This window comes from Channa argus, chromosome 7, assembly GCF_033026475.1.
Source record: "Channa argus isolate prfri chromosome 7, Channa argus male v1.0, whole genome shotgun sequence".
Classification (NCBI taxonomy): Eukaryota; Metazoa; Chordata; class Actinopteri; order Anabantiformes; family Channidae; genus Channa; species Channa argus.
The window spans coordinates 21,038,691-21,058,219 of record NC_090203.1 but is presented as its reverse complement, the minus strand read 5'-3'; the positions used below and the strand labels follow the sequence as shown (position 1 = coordinate 21,058,219).

Sequence of the window (19,529 nt, the reverse complement as noted above, 5' to 3'; positions counted from 1 at the left end):
TCTAGATAGATCAAAAGGGAGAGACAGACGCGGAAGGGGATTAAATTAGTCTAAAAACCAAATCACCACATTCGTCAGTGATAGCTTTCTTTCAGAGGAAAGAATGCTATTCTCATGCACAGTTATTCTTCCTGCTCTAAAGGCTATAGCACACATGCACAAAAGAAGCAGGAGAAGGAAGCAAGCATCCCTGCATCCTAACTGTGTATCCACATCCTTGAAGTGTGCACCATTTGGAATTATAGGACTGGTGTGCATGTGCATGCAGACACCAGGACCATGCAAAGAAATCATCTCAAGTTGAGTTTGGCTGCACTCTTCATCAAATAAGGAATGGAAAACAGTGATGCAGTAAAGGTAAACCAGCTTAACTCACCCGTCACGATGTCTCCTGCCGGAGTCAGCTCGGGCAAAGGAGAGGGCCCGCGTGAAACAGCAGGAAGGTCTAATTTACCAACGCAAGCAAGAGGCAGAATACGAGAAAGAAGAAAAACCGTGGAGGTTGGGGAGCAAAAAAAAGAAGCATTAGCGTGGCAGGTAGAAAGATACGGCATAGATAGAAAGCAGCCACAACGACAGTCCAAGAGTTAACAGGTGATTACATGCACAGTTCTCATACCACTATGGGGGACAAACCAAGACGTGTGAGGAAAGAAATAGTTGACAGAGGAGTGGACGTATGGAAACCAGAAGAGATGAATAGGTTCCACACACAGAGAAATGGATATCAACTCCTGTACCTGCACCAAAAAGGTCTACGCTAGGAGTGGTAGCAGCTTTGGATTCTGTGGTGGGGCTTTGCTCAGGCATAGAATCAAACATATCTAAGAACAAGGACACACAATCAAATGTACATTCAGATTTCAAGTCCAGTGCATACAGAATGATGAGTTAAGAGGAGAGATGGGGGGAAAGCAGAGAGAGCAGAAATTTTGCTTATTCATCAGGCTGCTGTGTATGTTCACTGCAGTGCAAAATGAAACAGTGCAAAAGTTAAATAGGGATATTGCCAAATTTCAGCTTGGAGACAAACAACTTTCCCTCTAATGATCAGGAAACATAGTTGAAACACATGCATGTTAGGTTAACTGGTGATGCTAGATTGCTCATAGGTGTGAATGTGAGCGTTAATAGTTATCCGGCTGTGTGCATCCGGCCAAGTGCACACAATGGTATAAGAAGCAGCTGACTTTAGCGCTTTTAAAGATTAGTGGGCTGATTAGCTCAATCTTTGCTGGAGATATGCACATGACAATCTCCCAAAACCGTTTTAGCCCAGGGAATGTTCCTGGACAGTTCCTGGGAAAGAACAGTACCAGAAACCTGGTTAAAACATAACACAAAGTTAATGTTGGACAGTGTACTGTACTATATATAGTATATACCTTTATACTACTGTTACTATCCAAAGCAAATATGTAACACATGTCTTTGAATTGTGTACCTACTAAAAATAGTATTTAGCATACCTGGATTTGAAATTGGGCAATACTCCCTTTTACACACAGAGCATTGCCTATAACCGAGCATTCTCATCTACTACCATGTAAATTAATGGTCACAAGCAGGAGAAGAAAACATTAACTTTTGGCAGACTATTTGTTAGTTTAAAGTTAATCAAAACAAGTTGAGCCACCTCTGTTGATAAAAATAAAAATATTTCTGGAGATTTAAGCAGTGTTTTTTGGTCCCAAAATAATGTATTCAGTAATTCTTTGATTCACATTTAAAGATACACAATTGCCTTCATACTGTTGTGTTTTTGTCCATGTTTTAGTTTTGCAGAGGAGGTCAAGATGTTTGATAAAACTGATCTAATGATTTGTATTTGAAGAAAAATCATCATGAAAAACAAAAAAAATAAATCTGAAATGTAGGGACTGATAGTGTGGGGCTCACTATCATCACCCACATTATCATCATCATCACTGTCATCACTAACATATCACAGTTATCATCATTGTCATAACGTTCATCATCATCAGCCCTAATGCAGGGCAATGTAATGAGAGGCCGAATGAGAACGAAAGAACTTTACCACCAAAGATATCTAGAGTCGGGGCCACTGCAGAGTCTGCAATGGTGGTGTCAGTGGTAGTAGTTGTAGTGGAAGAAGGGGTGGGGACAGCAGGGGTAACGACGGGGGCCACGATGGTCGGTGCCTCGCTAGAGGTGGGAAGAGTGACAGCAGCAGCGGCCCCTGTGTCTGTGGGCCTCATAGCGAACAGGTCCAGCTCTGGAGCAATGTCCGCACTGCCCTCTGTTGTTGCAAAGGGGTCTTCAGGAAGAGGGTGGGTGTTGAGGATTTGTAAAAGGAGGGGGGGGGTTAGAAAACAAGGGAAATGGGTGTTGGGTGAATGGGAAAGGATTGAGAGTTTGTTAAAACAACAAACTCCGTAAAAAGCTTATTTGTGAGGCAACAGACCTCTAAAGCTCAGTATCAAGGTTAGGTTGTCACTCATTAACTTCAAAACTGCATCCATAAGCTACAATCAGACAGTTTGGCAGTATCTCGGTCTTTGTATTTATGGGATTACCTAAATTATTCATGTGTGCCTGGTACATTAATGACTACATTAAAAACCAATATGTTAGATTTAATATGTTTCCATAAACATGAAAAGCCTATGAAAAGCTGTGAGAAACACAAATCTTTAAAAAATCAAACTTCTTTCTACTTAGCCCAGCTTTATACAGCAGTGACTTGGTGTTGTCTTTGGGAAGTTACTGTAGCTAAAATCAGCCAAGTTTAAAAAGGGAATTAGATATTTAGTTCAGTACATTCACACTGTTCAAGGTGGCAAATAAAACTGAAAGAAATATTAAAAATCACTCTGCAGCTGTTCAGTCGCTTCAACCATTTGCTGTATGTATGTAGTCTGTATGGTTCTTTAGGCTTCCAAGGTATTACTATATAATAACAGAAACAGGACTATGAGGCTGAATTTCCTTATAAACAATTAACAAGAGAAAATTAGTAAATTAAATAAAATGTAGACATAAAAGGTCGAATGTCAGTTTGTCGTGTTTAGCTTAACATCATTACATCTTACCTTCCGCAGTGGAACAATCCAATCCAATCTAAATCCGCTACAAACCACTGTGCTGGGTTTTCTATGTTAGCAATGACAGATAAATCCCTACGTAAACTGCCTGGATGATAATGCATTGTCTCACTAGTACATGATAATTACAACACCACTGGTGCAGTCCTCTGTGTCTTACACGCAGTAAGACGATGTTAAGTGTAGGTAAAGAATAAAGTTAATGTGTTCAATAAACTTAAATTTACTAATGTTTTCATTACTGCTGTGGTTAGTGTTCTATGCACAAAAAGATGAATTGTAAAGAAGAATTCTTCATTTGCTTAAAAAGCAAATTTGACACAAAATAATGGCTCTAGTCTTTGTCCTGCTATGCTGTAAACAGGTCAAAAAGAGAAAGAAAATGGAGTTGCACAAAAATAAAAGGTCTCTATGATGATTATTTAATCATCACCTTCAGGTATCAGGGTTATCGGTATCAAAATAAATGGTACCTATAATTGAAATGGTATACTGTAGCTAATAGCTGCACTGCTTTTTACTGCAGGATTCACTGAGTGATTATTAGGACAAGAGTAGTCAAGATAACGGAGAAAAGGGTCCATGACTGGGACATCAGAGCAGGATTTGGGGTGAGACAGTAGGCCCTGAGAGCAAATGTTTGTTCTACTGTCTTATATGAAGCAGAAGCAGCTATAATATAATAAAGGCAACAACAAATTTTACATTCAGAAACATGTCGATACACTCACTCATAGTTGCACAAAAAGCTGTTTTGTCACCCACCAGATCCACTAAATGCATCAGCAGCGGGGCCCACGGCCACAGCAGCGGGACCGTCTCCTGGGGAAGGTGCAAACGCATCTATGGTATTGCAGACGAAAACAGCCAAAACACAAACGCAAAAGATAACACCCGGGCAAACACCGACACACACATGGACATAAAGAACAGATGATGAGTAAAGAGATGAAATGAAAAGGGAAACAAAAATCAAAAGGTCAGCATCAGGGAAAAAGCAGAGAATACAAGAAATATGCAGCCCGGTTACTGCAGTAATTCATCTGATTGTACCATCAGTCACAGAATGAGTTTTGGAGGGCTGCATAATGCTGCATTCAGTGAGTGCATGGGCTGTGCAGGTTTGTGAAATGAGGCAAGTTGTCACAAGTTCCTTGTACTCTGTGACAAGAGAGAAAATGCCAAGTTTAGGAAGGATGGAAACATTCTCTCTTTGACAAAGGTCAAACTCATTTGGCTCATTTCACTAGATACACTGTTGTTGTGGAATGTTAGGGCTGACACTATATAAAAAGCCTAAATATAATGAAAAAAAATTAAGCTATTCATCATATTGACTTATCTTTTAAACTGTTAGTAAGCCATTGGGTTAAATTAAATAAAGGTGATTAACAAAAAAAGACCAAATCCCAGAATGTTTAGTAGTTGAATTGCTCTGGGTTTATCTCGTAAATGTTTAAAACAAGTTAATGTTTCATCACATTAGCGGTTTTCAACAACTGTACAGCTTTGAATAAACCCAGAGAAAAGCAAGTCACCCCCCAAACTCCTTTGTGTTTTTTGGGATGCGCCACTAATTATAAAAGGTTTTGTGTGACATTATTTTAGCAAATTACAATCCATGGTACTAACAGAGCAGCCTGTAAATACATTTAAAAATGCTTAAGTTAGAAAATTACTATATCTGACTCTCAGCACTTAGAACCTGAATGTCTAAGAATTATTGACATCCACAGTAACAGCTGCATTGAACATATATTTATAGCATTCTAAGATGCTTTTCTAATAATCTACTTAGTGAAATGTAATTTGGTAAATTCTTTACAACATTTCACATTTTCATACAAAATCATGCGTTATATTTTGCTTGGGAAATAGGTTAGAAGTCTACTGTGCTGTATAAAAAGTATTTTTCTATCCTGAAAAGATTTTTAGCTCTGTGACTCAAATGTAATGATACACTTTATTGCCAAAAGTATTCACTCACCCATCCAAATAAATGAATACAGGTGCACAAAGCAAGGTCCATGAAGACATGGATGAGTGAGTTTGGTGTGGAAGAACTTGACTGGCCTGCACAGAGTCCTGACCTCAACCCGATAGAACACCTTTGGGATGAATTAGAGCGAAGACTGCGAGCACTGTGTATTATGTATTTCATAAACACACTCCTACACCTCGTAGAAAGCCTTCCCAGAAGTGTTGAAGCTGTTATAGCTTCAAACGGTGGGCCGACGTCATATTAAAGTCTATGGATTAAGAATGGGATGTCAAGTTCATATGGGTCTAAAGGCAGGTGAGCGAATACTTTTGGCAATATAATGCATAAAGAGAGGGCATTAAAACTACAGTGCCATCTGCTTAATGACTTGCCACAAATCACAATTTATACTCATTAATAGCCATTTTCCTATGTCTTACATTGAATAAAAACTTTGGGAGATTTTGCTAAATCTTTCAATATCACTTAAATCATGTGTTGTGACAAATGCCTGCAGATTTTTTGTTTTTCTTATGTAGCACTCTTCATGAATATATAAGAGGAGTGACAGGGAAATATCAAACCTCTATACATCAAGTTGATACAGAAGTAAACCTATGAGTATATTTGCAATGATGAAGGAGCCTTATAGACCAGCAGGCAGGCCATCATGCTGTGTATCCTGGTCTATATTTTATCCTGGGACCCCACTGACCTCCGAAAAGGTCGATGTCGGTTGCAGAGGTTGTGGCGGGAGCTGAGACAGGCAGTGAGCTGGGCGCTGGAGTGGCTTTAGCGGCAGTGGTAACAACAGTGGCTGCAGAGGCAGCTGAACCAGCATCACCTGACTGTCCCTCCGCCAGGAGAGCTTCAGTAGCTCCATCAGTCGAAGCAGGGGTTGCTATGCAGGTAAATCCCAAAATCCAAATGCCACGACCCCAGTCACAAACCCCAGATAAGAGAAGTAGGAAAGTAGAGGTAGAAAAAAGAAATGAGAGTAAGGTGGCAGTCTCAAAGTGACTAAAAAAAAAAAAAAGAGAGATTAGTGGGGAGGATTTGGATATTAAAGTTGAAAATGTATTTGTTTTCTCTGCAAACACACCCTGACAAAACAATGACAGAGACATTTTGGAGGAAAGCCAAATTGGAGAGTGAAAAATCAAACGCAAAATGTATTTCTCGTAATCAGTCTGTTACTGTACAGTGTCATCAGAACACTCACCCTCAGCCAAGAGATCTGCACAGCAACACAAAGACATGTAAGAGAAAATGAATGAATGAAGGAGCAGTGTAAACAGAAGATATGTATATTTATAGTGCAGTATTATTATGTTCAAATAAAATTTAGAAACCTTTAATCTGAAAGAACATTATTATTATTATTATTATTATTATTATTATAAGAGCCCAGAGATTAGCAGACATGCTCAAATGCTAAAGTTTAATACAGCAAAAGGGTCCTTAATGGTGCTTAGGTACTGAAAGGCCACAGTTGGTCTTTGGCAATGTTCACGGTTTCACTGGAGATGTAAAACTAAGTAACTTAATGTCAAATGTAGCTTTATAATGGAAATGTTTTGCCATTTAAATCACTAGAGGTTCCACACTGTCCAGTGAAAATAACCAAACACAGTAGGATCACAGTTAGTTTTGTGTCAGCTCATTTACTTGATACTACTAACCATTATCCAAAGTATACGACCCATTTTTACACAGGTTTTCTTCTATCAACCTTTTCTTCTACGCAACAATTTGTTTCATCAATTTTACTCTGGTTTTAAAATCCTTCTACAGTGACCTCCAATTGCAATATTTGCTTATGTGGAATTAAAAGTACAAACATATAAGTAGGTACAGGCATCTGCCACCATTATTACCATAATATGCATATGTGGCTTGAGAAATCTGACCCCTTGACAGAAGATGCAACAATCCTCACCTCCCCATCCAGTAGTAGAGGAAGTCGCTGCACCACCCACTGCTAAAGAGGAGGCAATGGGATCTAAATCCAACAGGAAACCATCATCAAGAGCACTAAGCACACAGACAGAAAGGGAGAGGCCGTGTTATCAGAGAGATTCCATTTGCAATGTAATATGATGCTCGGTTATTGATGCGAGCTTAAATGACTGACTTGCTGGTAGTGGTGGAGGTGGGGGCTGGTGCGGAGTGGGGGACGGAGGGCGGAGGGGGTTTAGCAGGCGGCACTGGGCGAGCAGGGGGACCGTCGGGTGCAGCGGGAGGCGCACGCTTTGGTGGTGCAGCAGCAGTGGTAGCAGCAGCAGCTGGTGAGCTGCTGTTGGCTGTTGCATCCTGCCACAGAGAAAGAGCCCTGTTAACGTGGTGACCAACACGGTTATGTAAGCTGATGTCATTCAACAGCTTTTAAACACATGAATTCACAATGAATCATCATCTGTCTGTCGTTCTAATGTTAACGGTAAAGGTAAGTGTTAAATTTGTCATTTAAATTTTTTACTTAATATAAATTGTGATCTTGCCATTAGGTGTTACATAATGTGATGTTATTCTACCACATAATACTTGAAAGACACTTACCTTGGTAGGTGACCTGCAAAAACAAGGATAGCACATGAGTTAAAGTGATTAATAATGCTGATGCTAAAATATAATGTCTATTGAGACATGAGCCAAGGTGAGTATCACAAGTTTGAGTATCACTTTGGTGTTTTCAGGCAGGCACCATTTCAAAGCAATTCCATTTAGTAAACAAGTGCAATTCATGGATCTCCAGTGCACTGCTGAGTAATAACATTGGGCCTCGCTCCACACCAACAAAGCTTTTCTTTTCAACATTACAGACAGAAAGCGCTGAATGTTGGAACCGAATGGTATGCAATGACAGCTTTGTAGAAGTCGACCAGATAATAGAGTATGACGGTCACAAAGAAAAATATGTTAGTGTGGACAGGTTTAAGAGGCAATTGTAGAGAATGTTAGTGATAACAATGATGCAAACTATGAAGTTTACAAAATGTAGCATCATTGTATGTTGAAGTATAGTAGTTATTGTATACTATATACACATGAAGTAGGTTGTTCAGATTAATTAATTATTAAAAGATCAATTACTAAAAACTGGAACCTACACAGAACAGAACTGTTGGTTATCAGCACAAAGAGTATGTACATGCTTAATTACCACTGACAAAAAATACTTACTTATCCTCTCTGAGTTAGGTAAAGACAGAAGAAATGACATGTTAGAGAAGGCCAGAGTTTAAAGACCCAAACATAGAGCATTCGGTTTTCTATTTGGCTGTAAATACACGTAGACAAACACATACTGAGCTTAAAATCACTACAGATGACGCTTTCATATAGAACTATTACAAATTGCAATTGCAGGGTTAGTGAAGGCTCTGTGTTACTGCTGGTCAAAAACAAAACAGTTTGCAGCTATGTTTGACTACTTACGGCTTCTTCCCCTCCAAAGTGTTGAGGTGGGTCTCCAGGGACTCCAGAAGACTTTCAGGTGCCTGCAGAATGATAGAGATAGACTAGTACAACAGACACAGTTACTGTTCAGCACTGGCTGAAAACATGTTGACCAGAGAGGATTACAAAAAACACAATGAACCACAGACACACTACAGAATTACGTATGTTAGTTTTTATTATTTTATTAGATTTATTTAAAACATCCCACTAGGAATATTCTATTGAGCACTAACACACATTTGTTTCCTCAAAAAACACGTCAAATGAAATCTGCATTTCTGGCATATATGTTTTATGATGAAATAAAACCATAAATGAACACATATGCCATTCAACTGTGGTAAGGGTTTGTTATTCCCTCAACTGTGCTACTGTGTCCAATATCCTGGTCATTTTGATAATTATCAAGGTCAAACTGATAATTATCTGCACTGTGCAGTTTGTAAGAAATAATCTGATCAACAGTGACTTGACAGCAATTCACTCATCTGTGAATGCACCACTTCAGTGTTAAATTCAGTCCATGACTGGGTGCACAATTAGAATCTTTCCAGATTCTCCATTTCTACACCTGATTGGAGAACTGGAGAATTAGACTGTTGGTATAAATCACCAAACAATCTTTAAGTTTAAAGAATTTAAGTTTATTTACCATAGCAAGACTTAAATCTAATGACTAAAAATTATAAAAAAATATCTGCTTCCAGCAAATCTCTACCTTACTTGGATATATATTTGCACCATGAAAAATCATAGCATGACAATCTGTCCAACTCTGAACACAGACTTTTCTAATCTAAATGTTTCCTCACTTCCTGTGTTGAAACTTGTATTTGTACCATTTGCTAATACTAAATACTAGATCACTTGATGACATTTAGTCCTCTCTTATATATTATGTTACATATGATGAATATTCCTTTATCTTGGCAATTCCAAATGAATAACCCTACATATATGATATCCCCCCAAAAGGGGGATAAAACAGGATAGAAAAAACAACAACAAAAAAGCAACTGAAAACAAAAAAAAAGTTTAGCATGAGGTTTCATTTTCATGCCAACAGAAGGAACAGAACAATATTCCAGCCAGCCATAAAACAAAGCTGCATGCTCATCCAGGCTAAAGAGGACATTATCATCTCCTGACATGCAGTAGCACAATAATATCCAGCATTATTAAAAGAGCCAATTAAACAACTCACTAATTCACTTTTGCTAATTCCCTGATCTGTTTTCTGAATGTTTTTATTTAAAGCTGTTTGGTCGATTGTCCCTGCAACTCTTAATGACCAACAGGGATGAAAGGCTGACAATATTTTGTCTTAGCACTGAAAGGGATGGGTACAACCACTTTATCATCCAGTGGCTCTAAAGCGCCTGTTCTCACCAGTAAACAATGAAGGCTGTTGTGTAGACCAAGGATACAATAATCGGCTCTATTACTGCAGTGTTTACACTCAGTTCTCATCTGCTGAGGCAAATTTAAAAGCTGCCGAACTATCTCAGCATCAGACCCCCAAGCAGACTGTGTGTTTTAAAAATTATCTCGTAAGACTGGCAGTGCCATCATTCACAAAGTATTTTCTAGATTGCTGCTTTACATGCTGTTAGTATGTAGGGTATACGGTACACACTGTACTGTAATAACGTGTACAGTACATGAGTGATGACATAACATGTTTACAGACTGGAGTAGAAACTGGTGGCTGAGCCTACGATTAATCCACTGTAGTTGCAGGGATCTGGGAGATTGATATGGTTTGCTCTCCTAGACCCACTGATCAAACTTATGACCCATACAATGTCTTGTACCTAAGGAGAGGCACTCTAAAGGCTATGCTTTGAAGATTATTTATGCCATCCTTATATGTTATGGCAGGATAACACTTTAATAAACACTGATGTACGCTCTGTAGTAAATTGTGGCAGCAAACGCAAGTGCAGGACTGCTAAAGAAGAAAAATGTCCAGCGAGCACAAGACATCAAGAGTATTTTAAATTTCTATTTACTGCGTAAGACCACATTTCACAGTCACCGAAGAGCATCCAACATCATCCATACTGTGGACTAGAAAAATAGAAATAAAGATGAATTCTTCTGTACACTAACTGGCTACAGAGTATGGCCTGACATTTACTGTTAGGCATGATGAATAATCTTCCGAGCTTACTCTCAACAAAAAATTCAATAAGCACTTAACTGTAAAACAATATAGCAGCAACACCACATATCCAGTGTTGTAACATAATACTGAGATAGGCTGTTAACCGTGAAGCTAACCTGCACCGTACATATCAAACAGCCTTTGACTAAACCCATAAATTTGTATATTTGATTGGTTCTGAAGATCTAACATTGCCAATATCCAGTGACCTAACAAGCTTACATTCAACCAGACAACATTCTAGCGTGCTTTTCATGCAAATCACACTTTCATGTCTAAACCTTAGCTATAGAGTTTCCAAGGAATGGGAGACTTTAAAAGCCAAAGGAGAAAAGCAAGTATCTCACTGTGTTTAGCGACTGGTCAGTGATCCAGTAATCAGGAATCAAAAAAGTAAAAAATGACCTTTGAAGTGAAGCTGTCATGGAAACTCTGCAGCTCTGTGGGTAAAAAAAAAAATTCTACATTTACTGAACTAAAACTAAGTTTAGCTCAGGTTTTAGCAGCAGAAACAGCCACCTGGTCAGCAGCATTGCTCAGCATATCACAGCTTATCCAATCGGCTCTTCCAGTCACATCATCCCACTTCATCAGAGCGCCTGATGTCAGCCTGCTGGGTGTGCACTTGTGTGCAGTGTGCTTCAATTCAGTGCACTCAAAGAGAGGTTAACTATTGACCTTCCCTAAGTTGTTTGCTTCCCAAAGCTAGCTCTGTGCACTACTCACTACTCACACTCTCAGCCTGAATGATCAATCTGCATCTCTGCAAGCGAAAAGAGAAGGGGAGGCACAGGGGCCATCAATCACCAAAGAACCACAGCTCATTGGTTGTGAAGAGGATTGAAGTGCACATGGGGTACAGTTTGATATGCTTTGTTTTTCCATCATTAGTGTAGCTGTTTTCTGAATGTTTGGTTAAGTTAATGGAGAATAATGGTGAACACAACAGAAGGAAAAATATACAGTAGGGCTACAGTACACATTCACATTACATGCAAGACAGAAAAATCACAACACTGACATGCTCTGTTAGTATGTAGCCTTACGGATCAAATGATAGTCATTTACAAAAAAATTATAACAATAAGAAACCGCATTAGTCAGTCCTACCTGAGTGAGTTCAGGTATGTCATTTTTGTCTATTCCCACTTGCTGTACAAGAGGAAAGTGACAGTTCAATGCAATTGTTAATATGTATAAAATTAAGCTACAGCGCTAATCAGTCAGATGATGTGCTCTGCAGGTTACCTCTGCAATTTTGAAGAATTCGGAAACCCGAGTCATTCGTGTCAAGAATCTTTTGTAGATCTCCAGCCCATCCTTACACTGGCTTCTTTTCATCTGGAAAAATTTTTCTAGACAACACAGAAAACAATGTGATCATCATAAATGTTTACATGACAAATAAAAAGAAACACGTTTGCAAGCATTTTAAAAAAGCATTTCCTTAGGAAAATAGAAACAATTTAATTGGGGCTGATTGCCAAAAACTTAGAAGGATGTCATCAAAAAAGTATCAAAATATTAACATAATGATGTTTTTTTAGGTCTTTTCGAGGTGTTTGTACACAGGAGAAAATAAAAATACAGTTTTGTTCACTGATTAGTTCAAAAATCCTGTGCTAAAGTCAAAGGGATGATTTACCTAACAGGTTAATGATGCCATCATTGTAACAAGCATATAACTTGATCAAATCTTTAAAGAGAAGGAGAAAGCAGGCATTTATCACTCCATTGTTTAGGTCCTGTGGATGCACCTGTTGACAGACATAAAAGGCAAGAAGCAGAAGAGTGTTTAGATAAAAAGAAAAAAAAAGTTTTACAGGTTAGTACTTGTGTAATATACCTGAAACAGGTTAGTCCCATACCATACATGAAAATGATATTACTAATTAAGAAACAAAAGGGTTTTGATTATATGTCATTTTAAATTTTTCTACAGCAGTACAGTAAGCTTGGTTAAGTCCACAGAGCAGCTTTTTTTCTGTGTTTATATCTCAGCTAATTCAGTAACCTTGCAATTGGACTTGCAATTGTTGTCACTCACTTCAAAATCCAGCAGTGAGTCGATCTGGCTCTGCAGCGTGGGCATCCCTTTCAATAACTTCTCCACTGACATAGTCCTCATCACTCCCTCAGCTCTGAGACCCAAAGGAGGTAGAAAGAGAACGAGATAAGACAGAAGGCAATAAAGCTGAAATATTTTAAACCAGTAAAGAAGCAAACATTAATTCACATTTTATATGGTCCAGTAGCCACTGTAATGAATCCAGAGCTGAGACAGAGTCACACTTACATAATATCTGTCAGCACACATTAATACCTGTGTGTGTAACTTGCAAATGCATCCACCAGTGTGCCTGATCTCTATGCTGTAGTCACTGTCTGTATTTTTCAGCTTATGTAGCCATAAGCTGGCTACATTTCTGTCTGCTAGTTAAACAGAGCTGTTCAGTCTGCAAGCCTGCACAAAACACTGCATTCATCTCTGCACTCAGTGCATGTACGGCTGTGCTATATACTATTAAACATTGTATATTATCAATATTTCTTCTCCATAATTAAAATGTGTCATATTATATTGACTATATAGCGGTGTGATCCTGTGTCCACATACTGCATATGCCTTTAATCTGGACAGCTTACACAAGAATGCAAACAGAAGGAGGTTGAACTAATCAGGTCCATCTCATGTGATCCCTGTGGGATGTGCATTAGTATGATTGACCTGTACAGCAAGTAAGAAGGGTGCATCCTTTGGTTCATCTAAACTAACAAAGTAATTTATAAACACTAAAAAATCAATAGCAATGCTTAGATTGTCAGGCAGCAAGGTGATGTCATAAGAAATAAGAAACTGTACCCTTTCTTGACCCGGCCAAAGTCAAAAGACATCTGTCTGTAGGCAAAGGCCTTCTCGTTGAGATAACGACTGTAGCGTCTGATAAAGGTGGACATGTCGTAGCCTGGGAAGAACACAAGTACACCCATATAAAGCTAAATTCTTGAGCATTTTTTAAAGCTAACTAGGTGCAAAGCAGTATATTAAAAGACTTACAAACAAAAAACAAAAAAAAAAACAACATAAAGTCACGAGGTTACAAAGCTTCAAAAAACTTTGTACCTATGATAATAAATGTTAAGGGAATTTATTGCTTTAATTAGCATAACAAAATGGAAGCAAGGGGAAAAGATAACCCAAACCCATCATGCTTCCCAGTAACTTATTAAGTGTTTAATACATTAAATCGTGTTTGTTTGATTTGGACAAAAACACAAAACACTTTTAAAATTCTTGCATGTTTGTGTAAAAATGTGGTCATAAAGCTAGCAAGGCTAATATTGCCTGTTTGTTACTGCTTCTTCATCCCTCATGCTAACCTAAGCTGACCCAATGGTTTTAGCTTCATATTTAACAAACAGACATGAGAATTATTTGAATTTTCATCTTACTATGCTGTTTGTCGCAATATTGCTCCGCTGGTCTTCTGTCTTGTGTTGTGATCAAGACATTAGAATTACCTCTTTTTTTAATGATGAGAATGAAACATGACTCCACTAACTACTTTGACCTCAATAAGAAACATACAGTAGAATTATTTCTGATAACCTTGTAAAAGTAGAATTCCTGGCACTATTAGATTGCATTAAACTGCACACGTGTACTTAAAGTTGTAGCTGATCCGTGTAGACGTGTGTTTGCTGGTGATTGACCCCCCTCCCCCCTAGCTTTACTGTTCAAGAGCGTTGGCAACCCAACCAGTCCGTGTGCTAGACAAAATGCCCTCGACATTAGGCTTAAACCCTGTTGTTATCACCATGGGAGACTGTCTTAATTTCCATGGAGATGGGTTTAATTAGGGGACCGGGTATTAAGAAGACTGGAATTGTGGGGTGGATGTAAGAGTGGTCAGGTTGGTTTTAATGTTTAAGCTTTTTCTGTTGTTGTCTTAGTTTAAAAATAAACATCTGTTAAAAATCTTGACTTCCAGTGTTGGGGAAACAGGGACAGTACAAAAGCAAAACAAAGGGTTGGGAGAAAATGAAAGTGAACTGCAATTGAAAATATTAGGGCGCTGCCTTTGTAATACATGGGAAGGAAAAATACATCACGCACCATGGGAGCCAGTTTTGTCCAGGAAGTTGCTGAGGTTGAACAAAGTGTTTCTAGATGCGAGGAACTGCAAGAATCTCTGCAGGACAAGACATACACACGAGGTTTAGTTCAGGCACTAAACATAAATGGCATTGGTAGTGAAACAATGCAACAGAGAAACTGTCATAAATTGATACCTGGTTTGATATTTGAAATATTATAATGTATGAAAGACTGTAACACATCAGAACTGGGAAAAAATAAAAGTTCCTGTTAGTTAATCACAAAAATAAATAAATAATCAAAACAGATTATTGGAATAGTTGGACATTTTGTAGCATTCACAGAACAGTTTTTTGCGTGTAAACCTAAAGCTACAACCAGCAGGCAGTTCAATTGGTTTTATGCTAAGCTACTGTATTAGCTGCTAGTGGTACAGAAGCTTCATTGGTATCAGTTCTCTCAGGAAAAACACAAGAATAAATTCACTATGTCTAAAACACACACAGTGCTGATACTAGCTCCATGGGTACATAGCAGAGCATAATAAATTGTGGGGTGGTTAAGAATGAAACATCCTCCCTAAAGAAAATTACTGGGCTACACATCATCTACCTCGTTCATTTGTTTCACTACAATAGCCCTGACTAAGGACAAGCATGACCATAAATCCACCTAGCGGATTTAATGTTGTGACGGCCAAGTGTCAGCATTGGCATTTAACGGGAGTGTGGTTATGCGTCCCCAAGGTGTGATGGACTCTCTATTCTGTCACCTATCAGTCAGACCCAGCATCATTTTTTCTGTCTATGAAGACATATAGTAGAGTCTATGTAGACTCCTGCCCACCACAACAGCGAAACCCAGTAGGTGAATTTGATATTTTGGCCCTTTATCACATGGTTCGCACACAACTAAGCGTATCAGTGAACTGTGTGTGTGTAAGTAAAAGGCCACGGTATCCTATTTTGCCCCATGGCAACATAAGTACACTTGCCCTGTCCCCCGACACCTGCAGTTTCAGCTGTCTTAATGCTATTATCATCATTCACTGTAACTAAATCTTCGCCAGCCCTATTGTTTGCTTTCTACTGAGTGCATACTGGGAAAGGCAATTGCACACACAAATGAGTGGGGAAACTGGAAAGTGAATAAATGACATTCCTCTTCTCTTTTCCTGTCATTTGTGTCTCTTATATGAAATATTTCAGCACACTTTACAATGCCGCATCTCTCTTTTTTGTCATGTGCAATTCTTTAGTAGCCTGGGAAATCTGATGGACAGCAAAACTAAATGTGTTCACATCTCTGGGTTTTCCCTTGCTGCCCATTCAGAGATCTTGAATTTTTTTTTAGCTGTCAGGACATAAACTGGGTCAGGGGGTCAGGACAAGCTAACCCCTGTACACCACAACATAAAACTTACCCAATGGATTTGGTATCACCTTCAGTAGCTTTTAACCTGCATTACTTTTTTGTGCAACAATGTACTAACATACTGTGGCCTTTGGTAAATATCTTGTGCTACATCTGGAAATCATGCTTGCGTAAAACTGTAGGTTGTAAAACAACAAAAAGAAGCTGTAAGATCCTGAAGTGCTAAGTACAATTACTTTCAGAGTCTTGATAATTACCTGTGGATTCAGCACCACGAGTGACCCTTACTACATTACACAATTGTATAAACCATTGTTCATATAAAATTATTAATTTAAGTGTAATTTAACATTTCACAGTTTGTACTGTGCTACCCTACATTTCTCAGTTTACCAGTGCAGCCAGACTTCTGCTTTCTCTACTAGAGGCTATATAAAATACTTACTACAACAAAGTGTTTTACTAAACATTAAAAGCAGGATGCAACATAGGTCTGTAATCGCCGTATACAGTACAGTATGTGCTTATTATAACCTTACCTCATTACCATGCACCATGAGATGGTGTGTGGTGATCAGAGCTTTGAAAACCACCACCCAGCTGGCATTGCCGACCCTCTCCATCAGCGTGTCAGCCATCTGGGGGACGTTCACATTAGTCTCCTGGGTGGCCTGGATCAGGACTAAGCAGTGAAGAAAAGGAGGAGGAGAATGTTAGATGATGGATACTATCGGGGGAGACACTCAGACAAGAAGCTGTTTCTTCCACAACTGCAGGGATGGTAGAGAAAGACAGATGGGTTAAATGACATAAAGTGTGATAGAGCATTGTAGTAGTGCTCTGCTGGGACTTTATGCATTTTACAACATGTTCATGTTTATTTGAAGATTTCTCCAAACAAGTAAAACATCTGCAAAGAATGTGTTTCAAGCATTAATGTGTCCTATGTCAAGATTTGTAAGTTATGTAAATCAATTATATTAGTCACAGACTATTCAATTACAAATAACACTATTTTTCAGTAGACATTATACAGTATATCAGAATGAGACTAAACCAAACCAATGTTTAGAAGAACTGATTCGTATTATGTCACAAATTCCCACTAGAAAGTAGCAGATTTATCTATACAAGCAAGAGAAGCTGGTTTTTATCGACAAAATTGCCTCAGGAAGCTGCCATATTCCATCTTAATGAAACATATTTAGATGAGTAGTTCGCACATTATGCCACCACTGCCTGGTGTGAGTCTCACTGGCTGCTGCTTTGTTCATTTCTGCAGCCAGTCATTACTACAGCAAAAAGGAGGGCAGAGTAGATGATTCCATAGCAGAGACAGGGACACATGAGCATCAGAACTTTAGCCCTATAGTGTAAATAACATTCAACATAAAGACGTATTGCAAATGTATTGGCTTACCCAGGGGTCTCCTATGATATTGACTGTTCAAACTATAAATAACTCTAAAGAACTAAATGACTACTCCTGGTTTTAGACTTGGGGTTAATATGTGGACACAGCATTTGTTGTTTGATAAAGAACAGATAGATGACTATGCGGGAAAATAAGCAAGTCTGTGAGTCTGAGAGAAGAGGGAAAATCAATCAGTGGCATTGCACGAACACTGGCCATAGCCAATACAACAATTTGGAGTGTCCAAAAGGAAAGAAAGAAACCACTGAACAATTAGAATAGATCAGCCAAAGAAAAGAACTACAGCTTGTAACTACAACCCCATTTCCACAGAAGTTGGGAAGATGTGCAAAATGTAAATAAAAACAGAATGCAATGATTAGCAAATCTCATTAAACCATATTTTATTCAGAACAGAACATAAGCAACAATAACCAATAACGGACAATATTAGCTCATTTTGAATTTGAAAAAACAAGGCCGAAGGTCAAACTGGATGCGTGTGATCTTCGGGCCCTCGGGCAGCACTGCATTAAAAACAGACATGATCCTCTACTGGACATCATTGTATGGGCTCAGGAACACTTCCACAAATCACTGTCTTTACTGTGGAATCCACAAATGTAAGTTAAAGCTGTATCATCCAAAGAAGAAGCAATATGTAAACACAATCCACAAATGCCACCGCGTTTTCTGGGCCAAAGCTCATTTAAAATGGTCTAACACAAAATGGGAAACTGTTCTGTGGTCAGAGGAAACCAAATTTAAAATTCTTTGTGGAAACCATGGACATCGTGTCCTGCGGACTAAAGAGGAGAGGGACCATCCAGCCTGTTAACAGCAGACAGTTCAAAAGCCTGCATCTCTGATGGCACAGGGGGCCATTAGTGCCTATGGCGTGGGCAGCTTACACATCTGGAAAGGCCCCATCAATGTTGAAAAGTACATAGAGGTTTGTACAACATCTCTTTCAGGGAAGACCTTGCATTTTTCAGTAAGACAATGCTAAACCACATGCTGCATCTATCACAGCATGGGTTCACAGAAGAGTAGCCCAGTTGCTGAACTGGCCTGTCTGCAGTCCAGATTTGGCGCATCATAAAATGAAAAATCCAGTAACAAAGGCGCAGAACTGTTGAGCAGCTATACAGACAGGAATGGGACAACATTCTACTGTGAATAAAATGTGGGTTGATAAGATTTGCAAATCATTTCATTCTGTTTTACACATCTTTCTCACTTCTTTGGAATTAGGGTTGTTTTATTTATAGTAAAATAAAATAAGAACCACTCCAGTAAACTAATGTCTAGAATCTAGACAAAAACATGGCACAGAAGGTTGATGGCTAAGATACACTGTGAGAAACACAAAAAAATCTTTTTTGATTTTATTTTAATAAATGCAATTAAAATAAAAATTATTGACTCAAAACTCTTCACTCCTCAGGCCTTTCATTTCATTCATTGCTTCTTCAGTTCAAAGTGACTTTTACTTTTTAGTTAAATAATTCAAAAGTGTGTTTCCGTGTCATCTAAACAGTTTAAGTTCAGTTAGTGGCCTCCACTCCATCTTACAAGAAATCCTGACTGCACTCAGAGATCAGAATAAAACAATAAAACCATACCATATCATAGACTTTAACAACTGTAGTTAATAACAAATATTTCTCAAATATATAAATATCTCACAAAGAAAGAGTTTTTTTTGAGTTGTAATTCACTACATTATATTATATTATGCACTTTTTTTTTTTTTTTTTTGTCCTTTCGGTTTATCCCGTGAGTTCAAGGTCGCCACAGCGGATCATTGTCCGCATGTTGATTTGGCACAGTTTTTACGCCGGATGCCCTTCCTGACGCAACCCTCCCCAATTTTTACCGGGCTTGGACCGGCACTGCACAGCTGGGAAATATAGTCAGGGCCGGGGATTGAACCACTCACCCTGTGGTCCGAGGACGACTGCCTT

At 38.7% G+C, this 19,529-nt stretch overlaps 1 protein-coding gene across 2 annotated transcripts in view; it reads right to left on the bottom strand.

The window, feature by feature from the left end:
* Positions 1-8,164: 8,164 nt before the first annotated feature.
* The window catches only part of LOC137131093 (clathrin coat assembly protein AP180-like), a 28,382-nt gene continuing 17,017 nt past the window's right edge, over positions 8,165-19,529 (bottom strand). The window contains exons 3-11 of one of the 2 annotated variants that reach the window (XM_067511914.1): positions 16,688-16,830; positions 14,793-14,868; positions 13,539-13,641; positions 12,723-12,816; positions 12,321-12,432; positions 11,924-12,030; positions 11,786-11,827; positions 8,485-8,546; positions 8,165-8,238 (exon numbers count right to left, since the gene is read on the bottom strand). In XM_067511914.1, the coding sequence (XP_067368015.1) occupies positions 8,226-8,238; positions 8,485-8,546; positions 11,786-11,827; positions 11,924-12,030; positions 12,321-12,432; positions 12,723-12,816; positions 13,539-13,641; positions 14,793-14,868; positions 16,688-16,830 (752 nt within the window). In that variant the 3' untranslated portion in view covers positions 8,165-8,225. Of the gene's footprint in view, positions 8,239-8,480; positions 8,547-11,785; positions 11,828-11,923; positions 12,031-12,320; positions 12,433-12,722; positions 12,817-13,538; positions 13,642-14,792; positions 14,869-16,687; positions 16,831-19,529 lie in introns of those variants that run through there. The other variant, XM_067511916.1, reaches the window with a different exon arrangement.